Source organism: Bactrocera neohumeralis, chromosome 2 (assembly GCF_024586455.1).
Source record: "Bactrocera neohumeralis isolate Rockhampton chromosome 2, APGP_CSIRO_Bneo_wtdbg2-racon-allhic-juicebox.fasta_v2, whole genome shotgun sequence".
Taxonomy (NCBI): Eukaryota; Metazoa; Arthropoda; class Insecta; order Diptera; family Tephritidae; genus Bactrocera; species Bactrocera neohumeralis.
The window spans coordinates 15,684,544-15,711,952 of NC_065919.1; the positions used below are offsets into that span (position 1 = coordinate 15,684,544).

Sequence of the window (27,409 nt, forward strand, 5' to 3'; positions counted from 1 at the left end):
ATTACACATAGGTATGTATATGCATGTACTGTATACATGTTGTACAATGAAACATTTTTTTGCCTTGTATTTACATGGTTAGAGTAAATGCAACAATTAACAATAATGCGGAACAAAATGAAGCAACGAACTTAAGTTAAAGAAATTAGAAAACGGAATTATATATAGTTGAATTAAATACAAAAATATAAGCTATGCATTAGCTAGCCATGAACAGTCCTAGCGCAAAAACATAAAAAACAAAAGTGAGCACAAATGAGGCACAGCTTGTGTATTGAAGAGTTTTAGTTGAAAAATATGAAATTAATAAACAAAAAAAATTTAACTCACACAAGCCACAATCAAATTAAAGCACATATTATTTCATAAACTCATACATACAACAACTCTTTTTGAAATGAATTGACGAATGATTGCAAATGTTACTCGCACATTTACACGATACAAATGTAATGAAGCTGTAGAAAGTAGGCGCTTCAAACCACTTTAAACCTCACACACCGCAATATTACATAACATACACCATGATTTGGTGAGCGAAATTAATTAGTTAAACAATTTTTGACGCTATCTGTTGCTGCCTTATATGCTTCACAGTATAAATTAGGATTAGGTAAGTTTGCAACGTGGTAAAGCATAGACTCCGGTAGGAATAAATTTGAAGTCTCAACAAACGTTTTGCGAATTGAGATTCATTGGAAAATTCGTGACATACATATATCCACCGCGGACAGACTCTGACGACAATAAGGGGAATATTTTTAAAGCAACAAATCAAAAATTATCTCATTCTTCAACGCCCGTAGTTGACTTTACGATTAAGTTAAAATAAGTTCCAAAAGCACTTACGCGTCCGAACGCTTTACATCACTAGCCTGTCTACAAAATAGATAACAGATTAATAACTTAGTACAATCAAATTCTAATCAACGAATATTTGAAAATATGTTTGTAAATCAAACAAACGGGTTTTGCAATTATGAGTCTGCTTTAAATTTAGGTCAAAAGGTAGTTAAGATTTATCTGAGTTGTTTATATGCCCATAAATATTTTTTACCTTATATACATATATGAAAAAAATACTAAAATATATATATTTAAGATAATTTAAAAAAAGGTAAAATATTTATAAATAAGTAGTACAATACAATTATGATAGTCCATTCGTCTACATTAAATTGTCTGAATTATTAAACTGCTTTTTTAAATTATTTAGTTTAATTTTGCCATCTATAATTGCATGCTTTGCAGATATGCTATTGAATTCTCTTTTGCATTAAATTTTTTCTAAGCATTTCAATTTTTACCAAGCGTTAATGCTACTTTTTCAGCGCCGCATTTTGCAATAGTTTTCTAACGATTACTTTTTAAAAATAAACCTAAAGGCCCATGAACTCTAATTACTTATTTCACTTTATTTGTGACGTTTAACGTCAATTAATTGTGTATTTTGCAGTGTATTCTTTTCTACTCTATATGATTATGCTGTGGCAGCACTTTAATTTCAGTTAAATGTGCATACCTTATGCATATCTTATGAATTATAATTTATTATACTTTCAATTGCATGTTATGGATCTTAATTAATTTCCTTTTTTAAATATTATTTTTTACTGTTGAACCTTTGTTTTTATTGTTAAATATGTATGTGAGTGTATGAATGAATGCTTGTATAATTGTGATATTGGTGAACTGCTAACACTAAAACAAGTAAAATCGAAACGTTCTATAAACTACTTTATACTGCATTAAATACTACAAATATTTTAATTTTTATTATATTTTTGGTCTTGTGCTTCTCTCTGTGTTGAATTGAACATTTTGTTTTTGTGTTTTTGTTTTATAAACTTTGCTAAATCTAATCTATTTGTAACTATTGCATGTTTTCATGTTATATATCAATTTTATTTGTGGCTTTTAATTTAATTTTTAACTTTTGCTTTAGCTTAATTCACTTAACTTTAATTTCATAGAATTTACTTTGACTGTTGTGTCATTTCAAAATTTTTAACCTCACTTCCTCATAAGTTTCAGCAAACTTTTCGCAAATCGCGAGTTTTCACAGTTTCTGTGGTTCAAATTTAAGTTTGGAAAATGATGCAGTTGGAGTTATATAATCATAATTAAAGTCTTTTGATATCAGTGACAAAATTTAGCATACGAATTTTTGTATAAATGAAGAACTCTTTAAGTTTCAACACAATTCTTATTAATAACTATTTTTTTGTATAATTTATATGCATTAACTTATGCGCGTTTCTGAATTTTTCCAATAAATTAACATTTACTCAAATATATTTTACTCTTTGCGAGTCAAGCACGTAGCAGTAGAGTTATGCAATACATCATATACAACTGTTATTTACAAAATATATACAAGCAAGGTAAGCAGAAAAGCATTAAAGTTTTATAAACAAAATATATAAATGCAAAAATAACTAATAACTAAAACTTTAAAAACATTTAACGTTTTTATTTCAATTAATTAGTATCGGTTTATACAAAAGCAAGAACAGTAGAGAAGTTTGATTGAACTCATAGGGTTAAGGAACAAGTTAAAGTCAGAAAATCGATAATCTACATAAAATAATACAAATAAAAACATTTTATAATACAATGGCGCTAAATAAAGGGCAAAGCTTTTGTAGCCTGAAAGTGTTTCTTTATTTAAGCTTTTGTGGTTTTTAATGTTAATTTCAACTTCATCTATTTTACTTTTAAGAATGGTATTTACTACAACTTCTAAAAATAGTAACTAATTTAAAGTGTTGGAAAAAATATATATTTGGATTTCAGACTAACTAGACTGTGCTTTGTGACTGCGAAACTCTGGAATAACTATTGCAAGGAGGATAAGGCATTTACGTGAACTAGTTGTGAAAAAGAACCTTTCTGGATTAGCTTGCCTTCAAAAATCATTTTAGAAAAGACATTTTAGTGTGTTTATCTCAAATTCACTATAATATTGGACTCACTTTGGAATAAGTGTAGAAGTTTTTGTCTAAAAAATTGTTAGAAATTTAAAAAGTTTGAAATTCGAATTCGTCTGAAATCTGTAGAAAAAATTGCCATTTTTTATACAGAAAGTTTTTGAAATAAATATAGATATGTGAATCGCATTTTTTATATCAACTGCGTAAAAACTAGTACATTCGCTGTTTATTAAAGAAAAAAATATATAAATATATATTAATAATATATTTAATTATAGCTAAATTAAAATTGTAAAATAAATTACCTAACCTTTGTAGCAAAGAAAGGCATATTTCAAAATCTATTTTAATGGCCTAAACACACAAATTCAAAAACCACAAATTATACCGATTTTCCAACAGAATTAACACAAAATTAAATGAATAAATTAATTATATATAGAGGAAAAATACAATTAAACCACACAAGCTGAGAAAACTCCCATTACCCGTCAGCCAATATCTTGTTGTTGATAATTATACCTGTTAGTAGTTTGCTGTTGTTGCGGCTGTGCCTGTTGTTGTTGTGCTGTTGGTGACTGTGCAGTTGGTTGTTGTAATTGTAATTGTTGCGGATACGCTGGTGGCGACTGTTGTGGCCGCGCACCAATCACAGCTGGTCCGACTCCTCCAACTCCACTCGTTGAGAATGTATCTAATTCTTCGTTGTTCGTTAATTGTTGCTGCTGTGCAGCATCCAACTGCTGTTGATCGGAAAGCAGTTTAGCAGCTAAAATTGACACATAAGCGCGATAGCGGCGTAGCTGTTGAAAAATCGAAAACCTCTATCAATACATTATCAATTAAAGAATCGTTTTGCTTCGTTTTACCTCATATTGCAAGTAACTCTCCTTTTCTTTGTAGTTCTGTAGTGGCAATCCTTTATTCGGTACAGGTCCCTTCTTATGTTCAGCGAGTGCTGCCTCTAATTGCGCCAATTGTTGCTCGTGCGATTCTAATTGCTCTTTCTGCAACGAGAGAGGGGAGACAAACACAAAACATTTATATGATTTAATATTTCGGTGAGGCATATAGATATTTTTCAAATATTCTCATACCATCAAATACTTTGTATGCGTGCTAGGCAGCAGTGGGCGCTGAAAACGTTTTTGGCTGCCCACACCACCCTCCAGTGGTGGCGCTGAGTATGCGGCACAAACGAAATTTATCGTCTCTACCCACGATTGTAGCTCTTTGGAATCACTGGTCTGGAATAAATACTCTGCCTGATCGGCGGTTTGCAAACGGAAAACATGCTGCTTTTTCGTATAATCGGTAGCCTTCGTGGCTAGAGCATGGTGGATGCGTATAGCGTTGTGCAGATTATCAGACATCTACAAAATAAAAAAGGCAGATATTTTAGCAAAAGCGTAAACGCACTTGGTGTATAACTGCTCACCTGACTCTTACGGAAGCCATGCTCGTCTTTGTGCAGAAAGAGTACTAGATCACGCAGCGTGCAGTAAAACATCTTCCAGGAACGTTTACCGAATGGCGCTAATGAAATAAGAACGATTAAGCATTTATATATTGATATATACTATATTTATTACTTTAAGCTTAATACTCACTTTTCTTGTAGTTGGCATCGTAACAGCATTTGCGCATCACATAGCCCTTCTTGTATTCAATCGCCGTCGACGATTCCGGTATGTCTAAGAAGGGATTTTGACCGATAAGGCTGTTGCTTGTGCTGTTGCCGACATTATTGTCTCCGCGTTGCTTTTGCAATTCAGTGGCATCATCATCGCTAATGAAAATAAATAAAAGGTTATTAATATGTATAGAATTAATATAAGTTATAGTCAAGTTCTTACAGCGCCCACTCAAGCGGTTGTGTTTTAATGGCCTGATATAAATACTTCAAAACATCTTTGGGGAAATTTTCACCATCGTTAAGCTCGGCCAGATTTTCAATGAACTCCGCGCAAGTCATCTTCCGTCCGATATTCTGGCCATGCAGATCGGTGTTTAACAGCATAATGGCGCAAGTTAAAGTATGTACAGCGTCTATTAGCGAATAGAAAAGCGTAAATATACAAAATTATTTCAATAGTCTGCCTTTGAACCAACCCCGATTCTGTACAACTTAACAATTAACCAATATAACCAAGTAGCTACAAAAAAAACACCAACAAAACATAAATAAGACCCACCTTGTGAATTGAACGTGCCTGGGTTGCAGTCTAAAAAGCGTTTAGAAAAATGTACCAGCACACGTTCGCGCTCTTGTGTCTCACCCGACAGCGAGAATTGTTGCAGAAATTCACGTAACGATTGATCAAGCGTTTTCTTTTCGAAGTTAAAATACTTTAGGTATTCATCGGCGACAGCGCGGCTGAAGTCGTTGCTGGAAATAGAACGAAATTGTTATCAATTCCTACTCGTAGATGCAGAATTAAGTTTTACTTACTTTTTACTGAGATGACGCGACACGTCGCTCTTCTTGAAACCATCCAGTGAGTACAGTCTTTTGGCCAGCCGTATTGCCGATGGCATATCCACGGCCTTTGGTGAGTAATGGTAGGAATGTAGTGACTCCACATCGCTGCCATCATCCGAAACGGGCGGCGATGAATCGCGTCCTGTGCCGCCGCCATCACCGCATGCCGCCGTCAATGCACTATTTAATGGCTCCTCCGTCAACGTGGCCAATTCATCTTCGGAGTCTTTCACTTCCGAGTAGCCCGTACGTGCTGAGGCACTATTACTATTATCGATGCCACGCACCTGTATCACTAGTTTATGCTGTTCGGAGTTTCCTTGTTGGCCACCACCAATCATTTTCTGTTGTTGTTGCAGTTGCTGTTGGTGTAGCGCTTGTGCTTGTAGTTGCAATTGTTGATTTTGCTGTTGCTTTTGCCTCGCTGCCGCCGTGTCGGATACGAGTATCGTAGAATCGGAATCGCTGGGATCGCTAAGTACCATGCCGCCTGCAAGATCGCGAGAACTCAATAAATTATCATCGTCCTGATAGTCGGGACTAGAAATATTCGAGATGGCTTCGGAGACGCTATGATCGTAACCGGCGCCACCTGCAAGACTATTATTACCACCACCACCATTACCACCACTACCGCCGCCACCACCACTACCATTACCATTACCACTACCAGTAGGACAATGTAACAAACCCGTTTGTAAAGCTGTTGTGGCTGTTGTTGCACTGGTGCCGCCGCTGGTGCCACCATTAGCGGCATTTGCTGTCAACTGTAGTTGTTGTTGCTGCTGCTGTTGATGATGACCGCCATTGTTGTTGCTATTCAACGCATACGCACCACCAATGCCCAGCGCACCCTTCGAACCGGACGATGACATCACCGAACTGGATACAGATGTCGGTGAGGCCGGACTACCAGCCGAATGTTGTGGCGATGAACTTATTGAACTCGAATGCGAGTGCGAATGCGAGTGTGAGTGCGAATGTGACTGCGACTGCGAATTCGGTGATGAATTGTTGTGGCCACCGCCACCGCCATAGTGTGTACTCGAATACTGTTGTTGCTGTTGCTGCAGTTGTTGCTGCTGCTGTAATTGTTGTATTTGGTGTGGCGCCAGCGGTGCGTTATAAGTCCAAACAATGCGATCACGATTGGAACCCTGTTTATTGAAGTACCAGACAAACGGCAAAATTCAGCAAAAAGTAAAAAGATAGAGAGAGGAGAGAGAAATTTGAAGAAATTTATTAGCAAATGATTTTACCATTTTTCTAATGCAAAATCCAACTTGGGCTCTGCTACCTATTCTAAATTAAGCACTAACTAAACTGGTAACTATAATAGACCGGCAATAATTGGTGGTGTTGTTGTTATCGTTTTCTTCTTTTATACAATATTTACAAACACAAATTGTATTTAATGTGTCGTTTTTTGAAATTTTTACTAATATTTTGATTGATTTTCCTTTCTAGAGAAATGCTCATTTGTACTTCGGTTTATCTTTGTTTCAATTTTATCGATTAATCGAAATTATTAATTTTTATACAAAAAAAAAATAATAACAATTACTTTCATGAAAGCGAAATAAGCTAAATATAGAATTACTAATTACAAAAAAAGTAAGGTTTTTAAATATGTAGAAGAATATATAGATACTATATACTACATATAAAATTTTTTATTTTTTCTAAATATTGCGCACCCTACAGCACCTTCTCAAAATGAATTCAAAACAAGAAAAAAGTTAGCTTCGTCTGCACCGAATGCCCTTCGCAGGTTTATTTCAAATATCAAATCAAATAATCTCTATTTTGATTTTGCACAATCCGTTTGTATGACAACTATATACTAGTGATCCGAACTGAACAATATCTTTACCTTTGACAATAATCTGTACCAAATTTCGCGAAAATATCTTCTCAAATAAAAAAAATTGCTCTACACGATCTTGATTTGGATCGGTCAATTTGTATGGCAACTATACGCTACAGTAACCTGCACCTGGCCACTGCTTATGTAACTATAAAAAAATGTGATTTGATTTCGTAGTCAAAAGGTGACTTCAGGGGATGCTGGCTATTTTTAAAGAAAGCAGACACCGGGCTTGGCCAGTGTTTAGGTGATTCTGTCGCCTCGATGTGATGTGCTTTAAAATTTATGCGGTGACCTCACGAAAAGCTGGCTGCCACCGGGTTCTATAAAAAAATTGCAAGCTCCGTGCCTAGCCAGTGCTTAGGTGACGCTCGCACCGCCATGTGATGTGATTTAACAGTCATAATGTAATCTCGCGGGAAGCTGGCTGCCAGCTGACTCTATATAAGTAAAGCAGGCACCGTGCCTGGCCAGTACTTAGCTGATTAATACGTCGTGATGTGATTTGATTTGGAAATCAGTCACCTTGAGAGAGAAACTGGCTTTATATAAGTAAAACACACTCCGTGCCTACCCAGAGCTTCGATGTGATTTGATTTGGAAGTAAGGGGAAGCTGATTGCTAGCTGACTCTATAAATAAAGCAGGCGCCTGGAGGGCTAGTTCGCAAATGTACACACAGACGGACATGGCTGAATCGACTCAGTTCATCATGCTGATCATTTATATATATGCATATATTTTATATATGTTACAAACTTCGTGGCAAACTTAATATACCCTGTTCAGGGCATATATGTATATACATATGTATGTACATATGTGCGTTTTTAATTTTGTTTTAGTGAATGGATTATTTATATTTTGTAACTATCGATTATTTCAATATCTTTTTTCTAATCTTAATAATTAATAGCCTACAATTAGTGAAGACTGTGAGGGATCGGATGTCCGGTCTAAATAGTAAAATTACTTTAAAAACTGATTTTTATTTGAACGAAATGTTACTCAGCATTTGTCGTTGAAAAATATTTCTGGAATCATTATATTATTATTGGAATGCTCTGCTGAGTTTTTTGTAACTTTTTTAAAAAATGTTAATTTATAAAAATCCAAATATTTGATTTTTTTAATTATATCCCACTGGGATAACTACAACATTTGAGAAAAATTGTTTACCATCTGTCGACTTAACTATTGTTTAAAATCTTAATTTCACGATATAAAAAGTGTATGAGAAGCTGAAACAATTAAATAATTTCATACCCAACAATTTAGGCAGAAATCATAGCGAACTAATGTGTCTTTTAAGCTTTTTACTGTCGTTCGTTTAAAAAGTATGGTCAGATTTTATTTGAACATTATCAGAAGAAATTAAGTTCTTAAAAAAAAGGATATAGTTTTTTTTTGCTTCGAAGAAATTAATACATTTCTATCTTCAATTGCATACAACAATTTTGCCAGTATTTTAATGTGACATACAAATATAAAAATAAATGAAAAACTGTTCTGTCAAACATATTTTTTTTTACTATAACGGCGAAAATAAAAAGGGCAACATAAAATCGCTAAATTTCGGCAAAGGAAACAAATTTATTAACTTATCAATACTAGTACTACACATACATATAACGCTCTACATATACATACTATATAAACACTCAAATATTTCAATAAAATTAAATTCATGCGCTTAAGAACAAATAACAACAGATATAACTATAGAATGCGGCAATTTGATAGGTGAGCAACGATATTTGAAATATTGTAGCATGGTTTTGTTAAGCAAGTCTTAAGCAACTGCCACTACACCTATAGTAATTAATTGAACTTTAGCTATTTTGCACTAAAACTACATTTGTATGTATGTATGCAACACGCTCCACCTTTTTATTAGCATATTCAGCTGTTGAATTGTTTGTGGTTATTGTTGTTATAGCCGTTTTTATTATTGTCATAGTGCATGCAGTTTTTGTAACTGTAGTATTAGTAGTTGTTAGTGTTGTTGCTCCATTAGCATCACGAGCTGTCATATTAGTACTGATCGTATTCAAGTTATTAGTGGCAATATCATTTGTTGTTGGTGTACTAGTATTGAAATTATTACAATTATTATTGTTGTTATTGTTATTATTGTGGCAGCCACTTTCTTCCATTGTTGGAGTTACTGCCGCTGCTGACACATCCAAAACAATTCGTGGGACGCTCATACGCACTTTGCGCCGTCGCCTATTAAAGATATCACGTTGACTGATTAGCGTCGACTCTGGTGAGGATGGTAAGAGTGTTGGCGAGGATGAGGGCGATGAAGAAGCAGTCGCTGATGCGGTTGCTGCAGCTGCTGCCGCATTTAATATAGCTGTTTTTAATGCCGTCGACGATGATGATGATGTTGATGACGATGTGGATGTTGCGGAGGCAGAAACAGATGACGGAGAAGTGGTGAATGGAGAAAATGTGGAAACACGTCTGGTTGCTGTTTTCATTGTTGCTTTGTTTGGGTGTTTCATTAGAGTTATAGTAGTAGTAGATGGCTAGAAGATACATACGCAAAAAACAACAACAAAAGAAAACATAATACCGACACCACAACGTATGAATTGACGTACAAAACACGCAAGGTAGAGGGGTAATGAATTAAAATTGTAACCGTTATGAGTTTGTAGAACACAAGTGGTTTTGTTTTATGTATGTGTGTTTTTTTTTAAATTATTTTTGTTTTTTGTTTGCATAAGGGCATTATTTTATATTAAAATAAAGGCAATTGTGTTTAGTAGATAGTGGAAAAGAGGAAAAGAAATAAAAAAGACATAACAATGTTAGAGAGTGGCATAGACAAAGTGTAGAAATATTAGTAGTAGTACTAAAAGTATTAGAACACGAGTTTTAACAGCAGTTTAACACTTCAACAGCAAGAATTTTAAGTTGTAAAATTTTAACTGTTATTGTAGTTGTTATGAAAAATTAAAAAAAATTAACGCAACGATTACTTATAAACAGAGTATTAATAATAATGAAATTTCTGAATGAATAAAATACTACAAATGAAAAACTTTTGGTGGGTTTTCTTTGCACAAAATCACAAAATTTGTAGGAGTTGCTCGAATGTGATAACAAACTACCAATAAAATAAAAAATAATAATAATAATTTTACAAGCAATGACTTGAACAAACCTATGCAATACGCACAACAGTGAGAATAATGACATAATTTCGCTAACAGACGTTTTTGGTTTACCAACAAGCATTCAGATAAGAAAAACTTTCTAAGTACTATTAAAAATAATAAATTCCAGATTAAAATTAAAAAACTTCATATGAAAAATACGCTTAGAAACTAGATCGTATTTTAATATTAAATATGTATATATATATATAAAATTTAACTCGATAAATAACTTATTTACACAAATTTATTTTTCAGTATTTTGTTTTCATATTGTTGAGAAATATCCACTTAAATGGTATACATGTTTCTGATTTTTTGGCAAGTTATAAAACACATTTGATAAATTTCGACACTTTCGTATATGCACTATGCCTATTTGTATAAGTAAACAGTTAATTTGATTCGTTTCGCCTTCCTATAATTATAAACGCCCAATTTACTCCGCGCCATTAATATTTTCCACACACTTATAGCATATTTTTCATTATAGTTTACGCCACGCACACAACTTACCTGCGAATCTTCCGAGTCATGCCTCGTATCGAGCAGCGTATTCAGCGAACTATTCACATCCTCATCAATATCGATCGGTATCACTGCAGCCATGCCTTCACGCTGCACCTGCTGCAGGTGATCCTCAGACTTACTGGTACGGAATCCAGCGGAATCACATGTACGTACGACACCATTGTGTCGCCGCACCACAACATCGTGGACAACAACTCCCCCACCTACTGCACCCAGGCTTGTTGGTTCTGGGCTGGTGGGGACTGAATTCGCCGTGTCCTTGTCAATTAATGGCGTAGACAGCGAAATCGGTGAGGTGGGCACGGAGAATGAAGTTTCATCGGGTGAGGTGTTTATGCCAGTTAAGCCGTCGCTCTTCACCGTCGCCGATGAAGAACTCGAGCCACCTGAACCGCGTTGCTGTTGCCGTTTTTGCTGATGATGATGATGATGGTGATAGCCACCGGCGTAATGTTGGTTCGCACAATCGACTGCATCGCCGATGCCACCTCTGGCGCGCACCACACTTTGTGCATGTTTGTAATGTGCAGCGGCAGCTTTTTGCTTAAGTGCGCGCAAACGTTGTTTCGCCGATGCCGATGTCAGTGAATTTGATGAGTAGTCTTCGTCTTCATGTTCGGCACCACAACCGTCTTCATCTTCGGCATCAAAATCCTCACCTTCGACATCGTCGTCCTCATCGTCGCCATAGTTCGTTACCAGGCATTGACGATCGCTGGCGTCATCATCGCCACACACATCGCCCGCGCCAAGACCACCGCTATTGTACGTTTCTATATTGGTGATGTCATAGTGCGTTTGATCCTCCTCGTTTTCCTCCATGTCAACGACCTCATCATGATCGTAACTGCTGCGCTGTTGATAATGACTGTATTGGTGTCGTCGTGTTGAATAGTGTTGATGTTGCTGATATCGTTGTCTGCGATTATTGTCACCACCTGCCTCTTCGTCGTCACGCTCTAATTCTTCGCACAGTAACAGTGTATCGTCTTTGCGTGGATCGCTGTTAACTACGCCCACACCGCCCGCGCCACCGCCACCACCACTGTTACTGTTGTTGTAGCTGTTATTAATACTATCCAACTGTTGCTGCAGCAAATGATGATGAGGTTGTTGGTGTCTTCGCTTGCCACGATCTTTGTGGTGGTGAGCTGACTCCGAACTGGCCGTGTGAGTGGGCGAGTCCACCGATGATGAGGATGTGGGCGAAGATTCACCAGAAGCACGAGGCGCCAAAGCGCCGTTAGCGCGCGCAGCCACGACCGCACGTTGTGGTGAGTCACGCAAACTGTCGATCTGTAAGGAAATTAGGTTGAGCGCAAATTAAAAACCCGTTAAAAGAAAGATATTTCAACTTAAGCTACACACTTTTTTTGCGTGCCCTGGCAGTAGGTTACTACTTTGAGATGTCCTCGACAGATTCAGTATCAGTTCACCAGTCATCATGTATGCCTCAAAGCGTGGCGCCTTCGCTGGCTGCGGCGGCGCCGAGTTTGGCTCAGCGTCACGCTCCTTCTGCTGCAGGGCCGCCTGTTGCTGCTGCTGCTGAGTGAAACGTGTGCTGCCCCCGCTATAACTATTTGAATGCTGTAAATGGGCACCACCACCACTCACACAACCACCGGTCACTGGGGCTGTCGGTGCAATTATTGGCGTGTTACCGTTGGTGGCTGCCGGGCCAGCCTTTGTTGGAATTTGTGATGGTCGCGGTCGCTTATGCTGTGGCGAATGTTGTACGGGTGGCTTTTGTGGCGCTTTCAGTGCCGTTGGAATACGTGATGGACGAGATGTGGGCGATGTACAGGTGGCGCCGCCCGCACCACCACTCGCTGCAGTAGTATTTATATCACCAAATTGTAGCTGTGCTGATGAAGCGGAAGAACTGCGACTGTGATTGCCCTGTGGTTGTTGTTGTTGGCTGGTCAACGCAGGCGTCGGCAGCGAACCCTGACGGTGTGGCAAGTGAGTGGGCGATTTGGCGTAGCGTATCGCAGGCGAAGACGATGAATTGGAATTGCTGTTGTGTGGCGGTTCGTAAGAGTCTTGCAGTGACAACGAGCGGTGGTGAGTTGTGGGAGATCGACAGCTCGTTGCTTTGTAATCATAAATATGCGGAGATGGTTCGATGTCTTCGTAATGGGGATTTTTCGTATTGGCCAGTTGCTCTTTGAGTCGCGCTTTTAGTTTGGGATCTGCGATTTTAAAATTTGTATGTACTTATAAAATTTTTGAATGCAGGCGAGGAAACTTGACAAATGTACACTTACCACGACGCAGCTCTAACGTGACCGAATCATCGGATAGCCTTAAGCACTTGAGAACTATGAGAAAATATATATGTATAAGGTTAATTTTCTTTCAGATATATTAAAAGCAAAATACAGTCTTAGAAGAAACATAAGAAATATATTTAAACTTTACAATATTATCGAATTTAAATTTAAAATGCTTCAAAAAAATAAGTTTTCAAATAAAATTTTAAAAAGATAGAAGAATATATTTATATAAAAAACTTCTGTTTCAAAAATCAATCAGTTTGTACATATAGCATATAGTCCTCCGATATGAACAATATATTCCGATATCTTGAACAATCATCCATTCCAAATTTCGTAAAGATATTTTGTCAACTAAAAAAGTTTTCCATACAATAACTTGATGGCGATTGTTTAGTTTATATGATAGTTATATAATATAGTGGTCTGATATCTGGTTTTCCGACAAATGAGCAGCTTCTTGAGAATGTGAGCAAAATTTCAGAACGATATCTCAAAAACTGAGGACCACTTGGCGTATATACAGACAGACAGATGAGCTCGTCGCGTTGAACATTTAAGTATTTATATACTTCATACGGTTTCCAACGTTTCCTTATGGGTTTAAAAACATTATAGCAAACTTAATATCCTCTATTCAAATTATACATATGTATATTAAAATTATTTATAGGAAATGTCACCTTACACAGACTCACCTTCTTTCGTTGTATATCGATGAACATCAGTGCCATTTACTTTTAAAATAATATCACCAGCTTCGACCTATAAGTAAAAAAGTAGAATTTCATATATTTAGATAGTGCTAATTAAAGTAATTTAAAAAGTTTTGTTTCAAAAATTATTTATTAATCATAACCTCAAACAAAAAAATAAATAAATACAAAAATATCCTTTTCATTAAGTAATAACATGAAACAATAGCTTTGGGGCAAAATAACAGTAAGAGGTATTATTAGCATGCTAGACACTTTGCTATAATTTTTATAGCACCATGTGGATACATTTTAGGCGCCTATTTGAACGGCACTCCCTCCGCCAACCAACACGATGCGCAAACAATGCCTTTTTGTCACATAAATAAATTATTCAATAATAATACAAAAAAAAAAACAACAAACTATGAGTAATTGAGTGTCGGCCAATAACTAGGCGGGACGAAATGCGTGGGCTGGAACTACCCTAATCAGGCGATGCGACACGTCAACAGCAACGGCAACGTCCCAGAGATGCGACAATCCTTGAAAATTACTTTTGACACAATTTAATGGCAAACACAATTGAACGAAAGTTTGTGGAAAAAAATTGATGTACACAAAAGATATAAGTATTATTTGGTTGCAAAAAATAAAAACAACAATAAAACTATATTCATTGCGTGCCATAAACATACTATATGTGTAAGAAGAAGGATGGGTTTGATTGGGCGTTGAAATTGAAAATACTTGTAGGCATCAGTTTCTATTGATTTTCTTCTCCTTTTTTTGGTTCATTTTATTGTTTTTACTTTTTAACTAAAAGTAGAATATGACAATAGTACTTGAGTTCATAGGCACAGATAAAAGAATCTTAAGTGCATATATACATACATATGTACATATGGTTGGCTAAGTGTGAATGCCGAAAAATGAGATTGAAGTGCATCTCTGAGCTGCAGTTTCTCAACTTTTGATGACAGCGAGTGGCAAATTGTGCTCGCTTTGCAAAACCACAACAACGACAAATGAAGATACGCTCCAGTTATCAGAAAGTAAGCACAGAATAGTGCGAAAGGTAAAAAAGTAAGAAATTGTGAACTCAAAAAGTTTCAATGGAACACTTTTTGGCCAATATTTTTGAAAAAATTGTGTTATGACTAAAAAAGTTTGACTTTAAAAAGTTGTATATTGTTAAAAAAATTTTAAAAGACAACAACTATGTAGTACATACTACGAGGGCTGCTATATATATTCTGGCCTAGGGCAACACTAAGTGTTGCTAGGTGCAATCTGACATTTCCATTGGAAAGTTTGACATTTTTTAGCATAGCATCACTCTGAACGTTTTGTCATTTAATCGTAAATTGTTTTACATATTTACAGGGAATTAAAAAATTCATCTCGGCCAAAAAATGGAATTAACTCGTGAACATTTTCGTGCGATCATTTTTCACAACAAGAGTGCATCGATAAACTAAAATCTTTGTATGGCTACGAAGCACCATTCTATAGCACTGTGAAAAACTGGTACAACGAATTCAATCGTGGCCGACGCTCGCTCAAAGACGAATTCCGTGAAGGTCGTCCAAAAACAGCCGTTGTGCCAGAAAACATCGATGCCGTACGTGAACTGATAATGTAGGACCGTCATGTAACATACCTTCAGATAGAGGAATGCTTATGCATTTCTCCCCCCAGCATACATTCGATATTGCATGAATACCTGGCCGTAAAAAAGGTTGTTTCTCGTTGGATCCCGCACAGTTTGACAATCGCTCAAAAAAAGGCTCGTGTCGATTGGTGTAAAGGAATGCTGAAAAAATGCGATCGCGGTGCTTCAAAAGACGTTTATAAGATCGTCACAGGTCGAATCATGGATCTATGCGTATGAGCCCGAAACAAAACAGCAAACGACAAAAAAAAAAATAAAATAAAAAAAAAACAAAAAAAAAAATTAAAAAAAAAAACATTTTTGTTGATAAATATGCCTATTTACATTATTAGGCCAGAAATATATATAGCAACCTACGTATATATGAATTACATATTGTCAAGTTATTTGGTTATGACACATACAAGTATGTTAAAATTGACTAGTTTTGTACATAATATTGGGTAGTCGAAAAAGTCTTTTCGTATTTCTAATCAAACTTCATCTTTTTTTATATTAATATTGAACTTTAATGCATAAAATACAATATGATAAATAATGATAAAATGAACCTAGTGTGACAACATTAAAAAAGGGCGATTTTTGGGAATTAAAAAAAATTTCACAATTGTTTTTAAATTTCATAGGTATATTTGTACTACATATTATAAGAACACACAATAAAATTTTTTAAGAAAAACTTAAAAATTTTGAGAAATCTCTGAGGTCACTAAAACAGTGACCCACACTGCTGATTCCAGGGATTTACATAGATGAAATCATAAAAAATTGCTATTTGAGATAAGTTCGTTTTATTTTTGATTTTTAAAAGTATTAGCCTATTGAAATATGAAAAAATCGAGGTCCCGTTTGTTTATCTGTGCTTTATATCGCATTGCCCGATACCCCAGTATTTACCTAGTCTTATGTTTCTATATGGTATTTTAAATTAATAATTTTTTATATTTTTATATTAAAATACATCAAATAAATTTCTTTTATTTTTCAAAGAAAATATCGCCTTAGACCTCGATGTCTAAGAGCTATTTAATACATAACAAGAAAAAACGTTAACTTCGGCTGCACCGAAGCTGATATACCCTTCACAGGGGCATTTCTTTTAGTAACTATGTGTTCAGTTTATATGGAAGCTATATGCTATAGTAATCCGAACAATTTTCTTTCGGAGATTATATTATTACCTTAAGCAGTAATCCATGTCAAATTTCGTGAAGATACCACGTCAAATGCGAAAGTTTTCCATACAAGCCCTTGATTCCGATCGTTCGGTTTGTATGACAGCTATATGCTATAGTAAGCTGATCTGAACAATTTCTTCGGAGATTACATTGTTACCTTAGAAAATAATCTATACCAAATTTCGTGAATATATCTTTTCAAATGCAAAAGTTTTCTATACAAGAACTTGATTCCTATCGTTCAGTCTGTTTGGCCGTTATATGTTATAGTGGTCCGATATCGGCAGTTCTGACAAATGAGCAGCTTCTTGTAGAGAAAATGATGTTTGCAAAATTTCAAAACGATATCTTAAAAACTGAGGGACTAGTTCGTATATATACAGACGGACGGACATACAGACGGACATGGCTAAATCGACTCAGCTCAACATACTGATCATTTATACATATATATGTATATACTTTATAGGGTCCCCGACGCTTCCTTCTGGGTGTTACAAACTTCGTGACAAACTTAATATACCCTGTTCAGGGTATAAATATACATCCCCACTTCCTAAATATATATAAATACTTACAACATATACATATATGTACATATAAAAATAAGATTGATAAGAATTTACATATATATTTTTATGCTCGGATGCACTTTCGATATTCCCGCCAATATTTATTTAAGAGCTTTGTATTTACAAATTTGCCATGAATACATACATACATATGTACGTGTATGTTCATTTAATGGCTTTTTTACTAAGAAAATTTATAAACAAACAATTATGCATTTATAAAATATATACTTATGTATTTATTTACACATATGATGAATTTAGTTTTAAAAAGTAAGAGCTAAGTTCGGGTATAACCGATCATTGCATACTCTTGCAACTTGCAAGGATCAAATACAGGGAAGTACCTTAAGATACTTAAGGGGTCTAGGGCGAGTTTTCACCCGACTTTATTCATTCTAAGCACAAAAATTGCACCGTTATTAGTAAAACACGTTCTCTCAATTTTATTAATTTTATAAAGTCACCAGGAAGTTCGAAAATCTTTATATTAGGCTAAGAGAAGTATTAACCCGATTCAACCCATTTGTAGCACACAGATATAGTACTATCAAGAAAGGATCCTCTATGAATTTCAAATGTATATTATATGCCATACATTTCCCGATATTTTCGGTAAAAAGTCAAATATAAGTTGTGGGGTCCACATACATATATTGTATATACAGGGGTTTGAACCGTTTTCGTTGAATTTGAACAATTTTTGGCCACAAAGTTTTATCGCGTTATATTAATTGATTCTTTATTTGTACCCATGAAAGTGAAACAATCAAGTAGAATTTAAAATTGTGTTATATGGAAAGTTGGCGTGGTTTTAATCCGATTTAACTTACATTCATATACACATATCGTGTAGCGATTTGGTTGAAATCGGTCAAGTGGGTCTCGAGATATGTATTTTCAGCTAAAAAATGCCCCTTGCTACTGCGATCCCAAGCAGATCATCAAGATATCTCTATTTTTACTCAAGTTACGGCTTGCACGGACGGATGGATGGACAGACATTTCAACTCGTCTCTTCATCTTGAACATTTATACATATACTCTATATCTATCTCGCGTAATTTTAGGTGACACGTACAACCCTTAGGTGAAAAAACTATTATACTCTATAGCAACATGTTGCAAGAGTATAAAAATATTAATTTCGAAATACTAAAAAATTTAAAAAAGAAAATAGAAAATAATATTTCAGTAAAAAACAAACTTTTACTATTAAAATAACTAAATTATTTTTATTTTTTATTGCGAAAGTCCATTCAGTTAACAATATATAGACAGAGAAACTCAGCGTGCTGCGCCTTATAGTTTTCGTAAAGTTATTAGTACATTTTTCTGAAATTTAAGTATAATTTTTTCCTTTAGTTCAAGTTTAAACTTTAATAGTAGCTTTAAGCCAAAAATTCGTATTATAGATAAGCATGTATTTTCACACACACACACATGCACGGCAAAATGTTATTTGGCCACCTTAATGTGCCTATTACTACTTTATGCTATTTTTTTGTTTATATACTTTATTTTTTCACTAGTCCCAGCACTATATTCGCGTTAATTATTCGACGAGCAAGAGTTACACTTTTCCACACTTCAATAAAACAAAGAAAAGAGTAAACAAAAAGTTTCATTTTCGGCGACAATGAACACAAGTGAAACTATCACACAATGCATTTCTCCTGCTCACCTTTTGGCCGCCAACTGTTTCTATTATAGCTATTATCGCCACAAAATTGTCTTTTCTCTATTTTATTGCATAAGTTTTCTTCGTTGCAATTAAATTTTTTAATTATTTTACAACTTTTTAATGGTGCACTGAAAATTGCATACTAAAAACTCTTCCAACGAAAGGCGAACACGGAACTGTGACTATTATTTGACCCACGTCGTAATGGGCACGAACGAGCCAGAGCGACCCGCAAACGCAGTGAACGAACAAATGTATAGGATATGTTGGATGACGGGTGGCTGGCTGCTTGGCAGGTTGGATGCAACGACCCAGCTAACGACTAGTCAAACGGCCGACCGGCTGAGGAAACGAATAGCCGAAGGTAAATAACAACAATAACAACAACAGTGTGTGCTGTAGAAAACGAGATTAAGATTTTGAGCGCAAAAATGCAAAACAAAAACAAATAATATATATGTACATATGTATATACATATATATATATATATACATTCGTTACACTTACACATTTACATATATATATTATATTATATATTTAAAAAAGGAGACTGTAAGTGTAATGAAACGCCTCATACTCCTCAACTAGGTGGCTACACCCCCAGCTACTTAGTGCTTTTAATGACACCACCTCTACGCTCACTAATTAGGAGAATGTCAGTGAACAAGAGAAATTTCTATTACTCATGTACAAATAATTAAGAACTAATAAATATATTAAATGGTGAAAGATGGTGAATGAGCAAAGCAGTTAAAATATGCATCTACTCAGGCGAAAAGTTAAAAGTATTTACAAAAACAATTCACAAATGTCTAAACGGCAAACTTTGGCTTTTCCTCAACTCCTTTGCGCCACAGCTCATTGAGTACACAAATTGGCTGTGAAATATGTTGGAGAAACTTACACCAAAATATGCGAAAGTGTGTAAGGAGAAGGCGGACAATAAAGACGTACGTAAGCTGGCACGTTTAGCTTTAACAAGATTAAGATAAATAATATATGTATATCAAAAATGCAGATTGAGGCAAGTGTGGCGATAACTCTATTGGTAGCAGAGCACAATTTTTGTTTGTGCGGCAAATTAACGAAACTATGCGAAAAACTAATCAAAGCGAAAATTGAAATAAAAATCAAACATTCCAGTATTGATGGCTGGTACTTACTACTCACAGCAATAGTATATGCAAATATTTATTTTCGACAGTTTATTAATATTTAAATAATTTGTAATCTAAGAAGATGTCTTCAACGAAGGATATGTTTATTAAGTGTGTGCAGAAGCGCAACTATAATTATATGCTGAAAAACTTAATTCAACCTGAATCCCCATAGCAAAAAAATCTCAATAGAGAGCGCATAAGCCATAGATTTTCACACAAATACATACATACATATGATGTTGTCGCTGTGTCGAGCGTGATTAAATGAATGAAGGTTGCAGCAGAAAACTGCATAACAGAAATAGGTTAGTGTTATTAGTGAGTGTTGCGTTGGTGTAGAATAAATAAGGTTAGTAGAAGAGTTGCCATTAAGCAAGGCAAACTGTTAGAAAATTCTTTTCCAAATTACACCAAAATAGTTTCATTAATTTTTTTCATATACTCACTATAAATTTAACAAATTTATTGTAAAAAACAAGAAAAAAGTTATATCCTTTACAAAAAAAAAAAAGATTTTGATCGGCGAACGGGAAATTTGTAATGCAGCTATATGACCGATAGTAGAATGTACCTTGGGCAATTACCCACGTCAAATTTCGATATCAAAATATCTTGTCCATTAGAAAAAGTTGTCCGTACAACGATTTGATACATACATATGTATGTTATATTCGTCCGATAAAGGCGGTTTCGAAAAATGTGTAGCTTCTTGAGGAGAAAAGGACGTATACCAGAGCGATATCTTTAAAATTTATAGCCCCGTTCGTGTATTAATTAATTCATAGACATCAAGATGAATTTTCAACCTCATCATTTATTCAAAATTTAGCAACATAACTCCCTGAATAGAAGGGACGTTGCAAAATGGACTCAGCTCGACATTCCGTAGTACTGGGATAGAAGCTGGTTAAAACATGAATTGCTAAGAAGTAATGCAGAGCATAATACCGTTCCGCAGTACCTGTACCCAGTTTCAGACTAATATCAAAAAGCTCGATACCGAATATCAAGCGACTGGGTGCAGTTCTACAATGAAAAAGTACAGAGTGACGCCATTTTTCGACTAACGAAACATGAATCAACTACTGCGACTTAACTTATTGCCAAAATCCATTACATGCAAAGTCCATTATTCTGCAAACGAGTATAAAATTACCATCAATCAAAGTGAACGGTCGAGATAATTTATTGCAGGGCCAGTCATAAACAATATTGCATACTTTCTTCTGAATGTAAGTCTCACTAACTATTTACATATTTGCAAATTGATATTATTGATTTTTGAACTACTAATGCACCGTAGTTAGACTTTAATGAGTAATTCATAATAAAAAATAAACTGTGGCAACCCTACCGAGCACCATGTCATAACATAAGTGGGAGAGCGAACTATGAGCGCATGATATTTTGTATCCTCAACGACTTATCAAAACTACTATGTACATATGTACTATACATATATACATACATATATATCCAAGCATGCACGTTCGGCAGGCATTCCGTCTCTGTTTTTTCGCAACACTTAACCACTGCGATGACAAGTTGGAATTGAGTACTCAGTCCTTAATGTGCTCAACTGCATATCCCATGGCGACTCAGCGCGAAAAAGCAGCTGATGAAATTTTGAACGAAATGAAACCACGCCGACACCGCTTGATACGACAAATTCGAACCGAACCCACACATTCATTTGGGAATATCAAGCAGCGCTACAACAACACCACTCTCTACATACTCACAAGTGTGTGCGCATTAACACTTCCACTGTCAAAACCTCAAAGCCCAACCCGGCCCAGTGGGAATTAACGCGATGAGGCTCGAAACAAATTAAAACAACGCATCACTAAGCAATCGCGCACAGAAAGGGGTGTGAGTTGGGAACAAATGCGACCGCGAGTGCCGCACCTATTTTGCACCTATTTCTATGTTTCTTTAAATTTTTGCACCACCTGATTATAACTGTGTTGCGGCACATGCGGCCACGGCAAAAAACCAGCTGCGGCGACTTCCACAAGCTCGCATGCAACATGAATGTGCTTGAATTGGACTCACTGCCTACGACTAAACTATTGTTGGCAACAAAGCGGAACCAATATTAATACCGAACGGGCGGGCGTGAGGTCAGCCACCAGCCGATTAGGATAAGCGCGAATGCATTTGGCGTTTGCGTGTAGGAAATTGTTTTTTTTTTCTGATTTGATTTTAATTAAAACTAAATGACGAAGAAAAGAAACAAGAAATAATAAAACAAAAAAAAAATTTGATGTGCAGAGAAGGCAACATAAAAATAAACAATATGAGAATTAAAATTAAAAGTTGCATTGGTCAGCGGATGTGCATACATGCTCCTTTGTTTAGTAAGAGGAAGTGCCGGAGTGCGGAACTTTAATCCGTTAAACCTAACCTACTCCCAACTCAAGACTCTCCCACGGAACTACCAAAAAGGTATTACTTCGTCGGAGTGACAAGACATTTTACGTCTCCTCTATAGTAGGGACGGACTGACGCCTGTTCTGCTGTAACTGTCTTAATTTAGTCATGATGGAAGTTGCCGCTTCGCGAACAGCTTTCCACTTGTCAAGGCTAATCAAATTTTTCACCGTTAAACTAACGCCCAGTTCAGTTTCTAACTTTTCCCTTATGTTTAGAAATTGAGGACAATGGTAAAACTTGTGGTCAGAGTACGCATCGAACAATACAGACTGACGTAATTTTGAAATTTGTATAAATAGCTTCGGAATCACCCATGCCCGCTTTATATTCGGGTCAGGTGGAAATCCAAGTAACAATGTTGTCTAGTTATCCGCGTATGGATGTCAGATATCTCTATGGGTCCAATGTCCTTTGGTTGAGGTTTACCACCGTTGCTGCTATATAATTATGCTCTCCTCTCCACAAATGTATGTATGACGCCCGAAACACATAGAGCGCGACAGACTGCAAGCGACATCTTTCAAATATTAAAAAACACACTTTGTTATAGACACAGTTATGTAGTTGTGCAGCTGCCACAATAGTTGTGTTATTAAGAACGTGTGTATTTTAATATTTGACAGGTGTCGCTTGCAGTCTATCGCGCTCTATCTGTTCCGAGCGTGAATAAAGGCTAGAGTCATGCTTATGTTTAACCATTTCTGACATATTTCATTAGCCAAAATTTGCTGTGGAAGCACATAAACACATACAATACGTGAATGATTTCAAAAAGCCCTCAATTTAGCCTGACCGTCTGTATACAGTGAAATTCCTCATAACCGGACACTTACCGTCGCAGTGTTTTTGCCCGGCTAAGTAAGCTCTCCATATATGGGGGCGTGGAAAAGCGAAATGTATTCTTAGAGTCAGAAGCTGCAACTCAGAACTATATTTCTATTGAACTAATAAATACGAGCCAATGTCAAGCATTAGTGAAAGAATGAGAATTATCTCATTAGTTTCCGTTTGAGCCACCGCGAAACAGACGACACCTGCGCAAGACAATCATTTTATGTATTATTAAAAAAAAAACTGTCCCAAAACACCAAAAATTAATGAGACTAAAAAGTGGGGACCATAAATCGTACACAAAATTGTTTTGACAAATTTTATGAAATCTTGTCCGTTTATTAGAGAAACTTTGAACAAAATATCACCAAAATATTGTTCGTGTGTCCGCTCATTGGAACGTTCTCATGTCCGGTTATAGAATTTGTTTTGTATGGAAATAATAATGAAAACGTTGTGTTCATAAAAATTGTACAGTTATGGTCTACTAGTTGGGCAAACTAGTTCACATTTTTGTTATATCGAACTGATATTTTGTACACGTCAATTTTTTATTATGAAACTGCCATTTGTCGAAAACCATAGATATCAGACCACTATAGCATAGCCAAACAAACTGACTGATCCAAACCAAGTTCTTGTTTGGAAAACTTTTAATTTAACAATACATATATCTTAACGAAATTTGGAATGGTTTATTATCGAAGGCAACGGTATAATCTCCGAAAAAACTATTCAGATCGGACCACTGTAGCATATATCTGTCATATAAACTGATCGGTCAAATTCAAGTTTTTACATGAAAATTTTTTTAAATGTAAAAGGATTGTAGCCTCTGCGCAGTCGAAGTTAACGTTTTTTCTTGTCTTTCATAGAACAACTATGAACACGTATCAGCGCTTCCGTTGGGATTAAAGTAATATTTCTCTGAAATATATTACACACAGTTCCAATTACAATATTATTCAGGTCAATTAACGGCACAACAACCATATTAATGATTTATAAAATTGTTTTTGTTAATTTTAAATTTATCAAACCACAGATCACAACAAGGGCCTGAGTCACCCACACAACCAACGTCACTTGCGTATATTTATGCATGATGGTGCAGATACAAATTGGACGCACTGTTGGATAAATCAAACTAAATGAGAGTACAACAAATAGAGATGTCCGCTTGATGACTTCCAATGTTTACGTACATATGTATATATTTCAGTAAGTAATATAGTGAATGTCACCAAAAACGCAACCATCACATCACCACCATGGGGTATATTTATTGTTTGGGCTGTTGTTGTCGCACTATAAAAGAAAACACATTAATTTAGGCAATGCTTGGCTCAAGGTCGACAAGGGTGTACTGATTCAAATTCATCACTGACCCTTCACAACACGCGCACCAACATTGTGCGCCGTATATAAAGTATAATAACAACAACAACAATAGCAGCAGACACAGAAATCAGCAAAAGTGAGATTTGTCACTCGCTTACACGCTGGCTGGCTGCTTCACTTGGTGGTTCACACGGTTGAATGACAATGAGTGAAAAGAACACCCCCTGCCTAACCAAAACGAAGAAGAAGAAGAAGCACTGAGGGGAGTTCGGGTCAAATGCGGCGTTAATAAGTGTTTGCGTATGTATAGATGAATATAATATGCATATATATGCACAAGTAAAGCAGAGATTGTGTAGGCCTTTAATTGAAGTGGTTGGAGTGAATTTGTTTTCGAGATCACCTAACACATGTTGTTTATGTGTTTATAAGGAAAAAACCATACAAAAACAAAAAAAAAAATGTACTCATTGCGCAACGGCCTCCTTGGGGCAAGTGACCGCATCGTTTATATAAAGATATTAAAATGAAATCAAATCAAAAATTTATATTTTTTAAGTACTTATTTGTATATGTTTATATGTATGTGTGCAAAAGCACATGAATTATTAATAATAATAAACATAACGAGCAGTATATTTCAATAAAAATGTGTAAAAGTCAGTAAAGTGGCGAAAGAGAGCGAACAAATAAGGTGCGCGCACCTTTTAAGTGACGACAGAGCCCGTAAGTGACATAAGTGGGCGGTGGCAAAAATAAAATGAAACAGCTGTTGTGCCGAAAGTGAAAATACATGCATTTGTAAACAACATGAAAAGCGAATTAAGGAAGTGAAAGACATCTTCATTAGTTTAAATTTAATTTTTATTATGAGGACAAATTTGTTGAAAATACTTAAAATATACTTATACATTTAATGTACATACTTATGTGTAAGCATATAAATTAATACACCACCCCGTGACCTGTTCGGAAGTTTTCCCCTATTTAAAGAGGGCGCTACAACTTTTAAGCCGCTTCTGAACACTTAAGGGGGGAGCCTGCTTTAGAAGCTTCAAAAAATCGATTTTTTTTTTTTTGCTTAAATCTATTTAAAAATAATCTAAGAATATGTCCCCAAAATTTTAGATTGGAATTCGAAATATTTTCGGAGCTAGAAGGGAAATAGTGACCGAGCGTCTAGCAGATACATACATACATACTATACATATATATGAGCGATTGGGCAGAAAGCGAAAACTTTGACGCGCGGTTTCTCGGTTTTTCATTTTTACGATTTTTCTTAATTGGCGGGCAGGATAGGAAAAAAAGTAAACCTCCTATCGAAACGAATCAAAATGCGTTGTATTTGGAATTAAATTCTCTTCTAGGTGAACCTAAAATACCTTAAGAAAGTTAACATTAAACCGGTTTTTAAACGATTTAAAGTAATTTTTTTTTATGCATTTTTTTTTTAATCTGCGAAAAATTGTTGAATTTTTCACTTTTTGTTGAATTTTCTTCGTTCACCTAGGAATTACCCTATTGAAAATTAAAAATTTCTTTTGTTTTTTTGTTTCAGATGAAAATTGCGACCTGCATCTTGCCCGCCATACAGAAATTGCACACTCGAGGCGCCTCAGTAAATTTCTTCAAACATAAAGAATATCTAATGTATAATAATAAAAAAATTTGAGAAGACTCTTCAAATATATAAGAATAAATCCTAAAAGTTTCATTTCAATCAGACATTTCTTTCCTTTCCAAAAAAAATCCTTGAAAATATAGATTTTTTGAAGTCTCTAAAGCAGGCTCCCCCCTTAATGAAATGTGTGTGGTTTACAGGTCCCCAAATGTTTGCCATTCAACGAACTTAAATATGGTGATCGGCAAGCCTCGGCGGTCACATCTTGATGCGGTCAGATATTGAATTAGCGAAGTCGTAAGATTGATGACACTTCTTGAAATTTTATAAAGAATGACGACGATTAAACGACTCTGATTTTTTTTTGTTATCAAATTCCGATATTCGTGAAATTATTATTTGTAAGATACCCAAAAAGCAAAAATAACTAAGAACTAGAATTAAAATTTTAATGCAATATACTCAATGAAGGCAACACTTCTAACGGATTGGCAGATAAATAAAGTTATAAGTTATATTGAATGTACATTTCATAGCGAACAAACTCCACATACATAGTTTCATTTCTTAAAGCCAGGAAAATACTTTAAGGTGTAAAACCAATCATATAGAGTAAAGTCAGCGGGATGTTCGAAAATGCTGATATTAGTTATATACTTGTAGTTGTTAGGGCTAGTTTTCGCTCAAATTTATCTATTTTAGGCACAAAGATACACTGTTATGAGTAAAACACGATATCTAATTTTCATTGGAATAACTCACATATTGGACGATATATGCGGTACAAAGTCACCGGATGTTTGAAAACCTTTATATTAAGTATTTGGGGGCTAAGGGAAGTATTGGTCCGGTTCAACCCATTTTTGACATACAGACACGCCATTATAAGAGAAGGATTATCCCTTAGTTTCAGTTATATATATTGACCGACAATTTCGATCAAAAGTCAACTATAGA

General features: G+C 35.5%; 1 protein-coding gene across 6 annotated transcripts in view; it reads right to left on the bottom strand.

Annotated features, from left to right (window-relative positions):
- LOC126751248 (PH and SEC7 domain-containing protein) overlaps window positions 1-27,409 on the bottom strand; it is a 62,151-nt gene that overhangs the window by 5,612 nt on the left and 29,130 nt on the right. For 4 of the 6 annotated variants that reach the window (XR_007665865.1, XR_007665864.1, XM_050461360.1 and 1 more), the window contains exons 2-14: window positions 13,954-14,020; window positions 13,247-13,300; window positions 12,348-13,171; window positions 10,965-12,275; window positions 9,168-9,815; window positions 5,386-6,572; window positions 5,129-5,322; window positions 4,790-4,982; window positions 4,544-4,722; window positions 4,372-4,469; window positions 4,031-4,306; window positions 3,803-3,940; window positions 3,456-3,736 (exon numbers count right to left, since the gene is read on the bottom strand). Coding sequence is in view for 4 of the 6 variants with exons in the window: in XM_050461360.1 (XP_050317317.1) it covers window positions 3,456-3,736; window positions 3,803-3,940; window positions 4,031-4,306; window positions 4,372-4,469; window positions 4,544-4,722; window positions 4,790-4,982; window positions 5,129-5,322; window positions 5,386-6,572; window positions 9,168-9,815; window positions 10,965-12,275; window positions 12,348-13,171; window positions 13,247-13,300; window positions 13,954-14,020 (5,450 nt within the window). In the remaining 2 variants the exon portion in view is untranslated. The remainder of the gene's footprint in view (window positions 1-3,455; window positions 3,737-3,802; window positions 3,941-4,030; window positions 4,307-4,371; window positions 4,470-4,543; window positions 4,723-4,789; window positions 4,983-5,128; window positions 5,323-5,385; window positions 6,573-9,167; window positions 9,816-10,964; window positions 12,276-12,347; window positions 13,172-13,246; window positions 13,301-13,953; window positions 14,021-27,409) is intronic. The other 2 variants (XM_050461361.1, XM_050461362.1) reach the window with 2 other exon arrangements.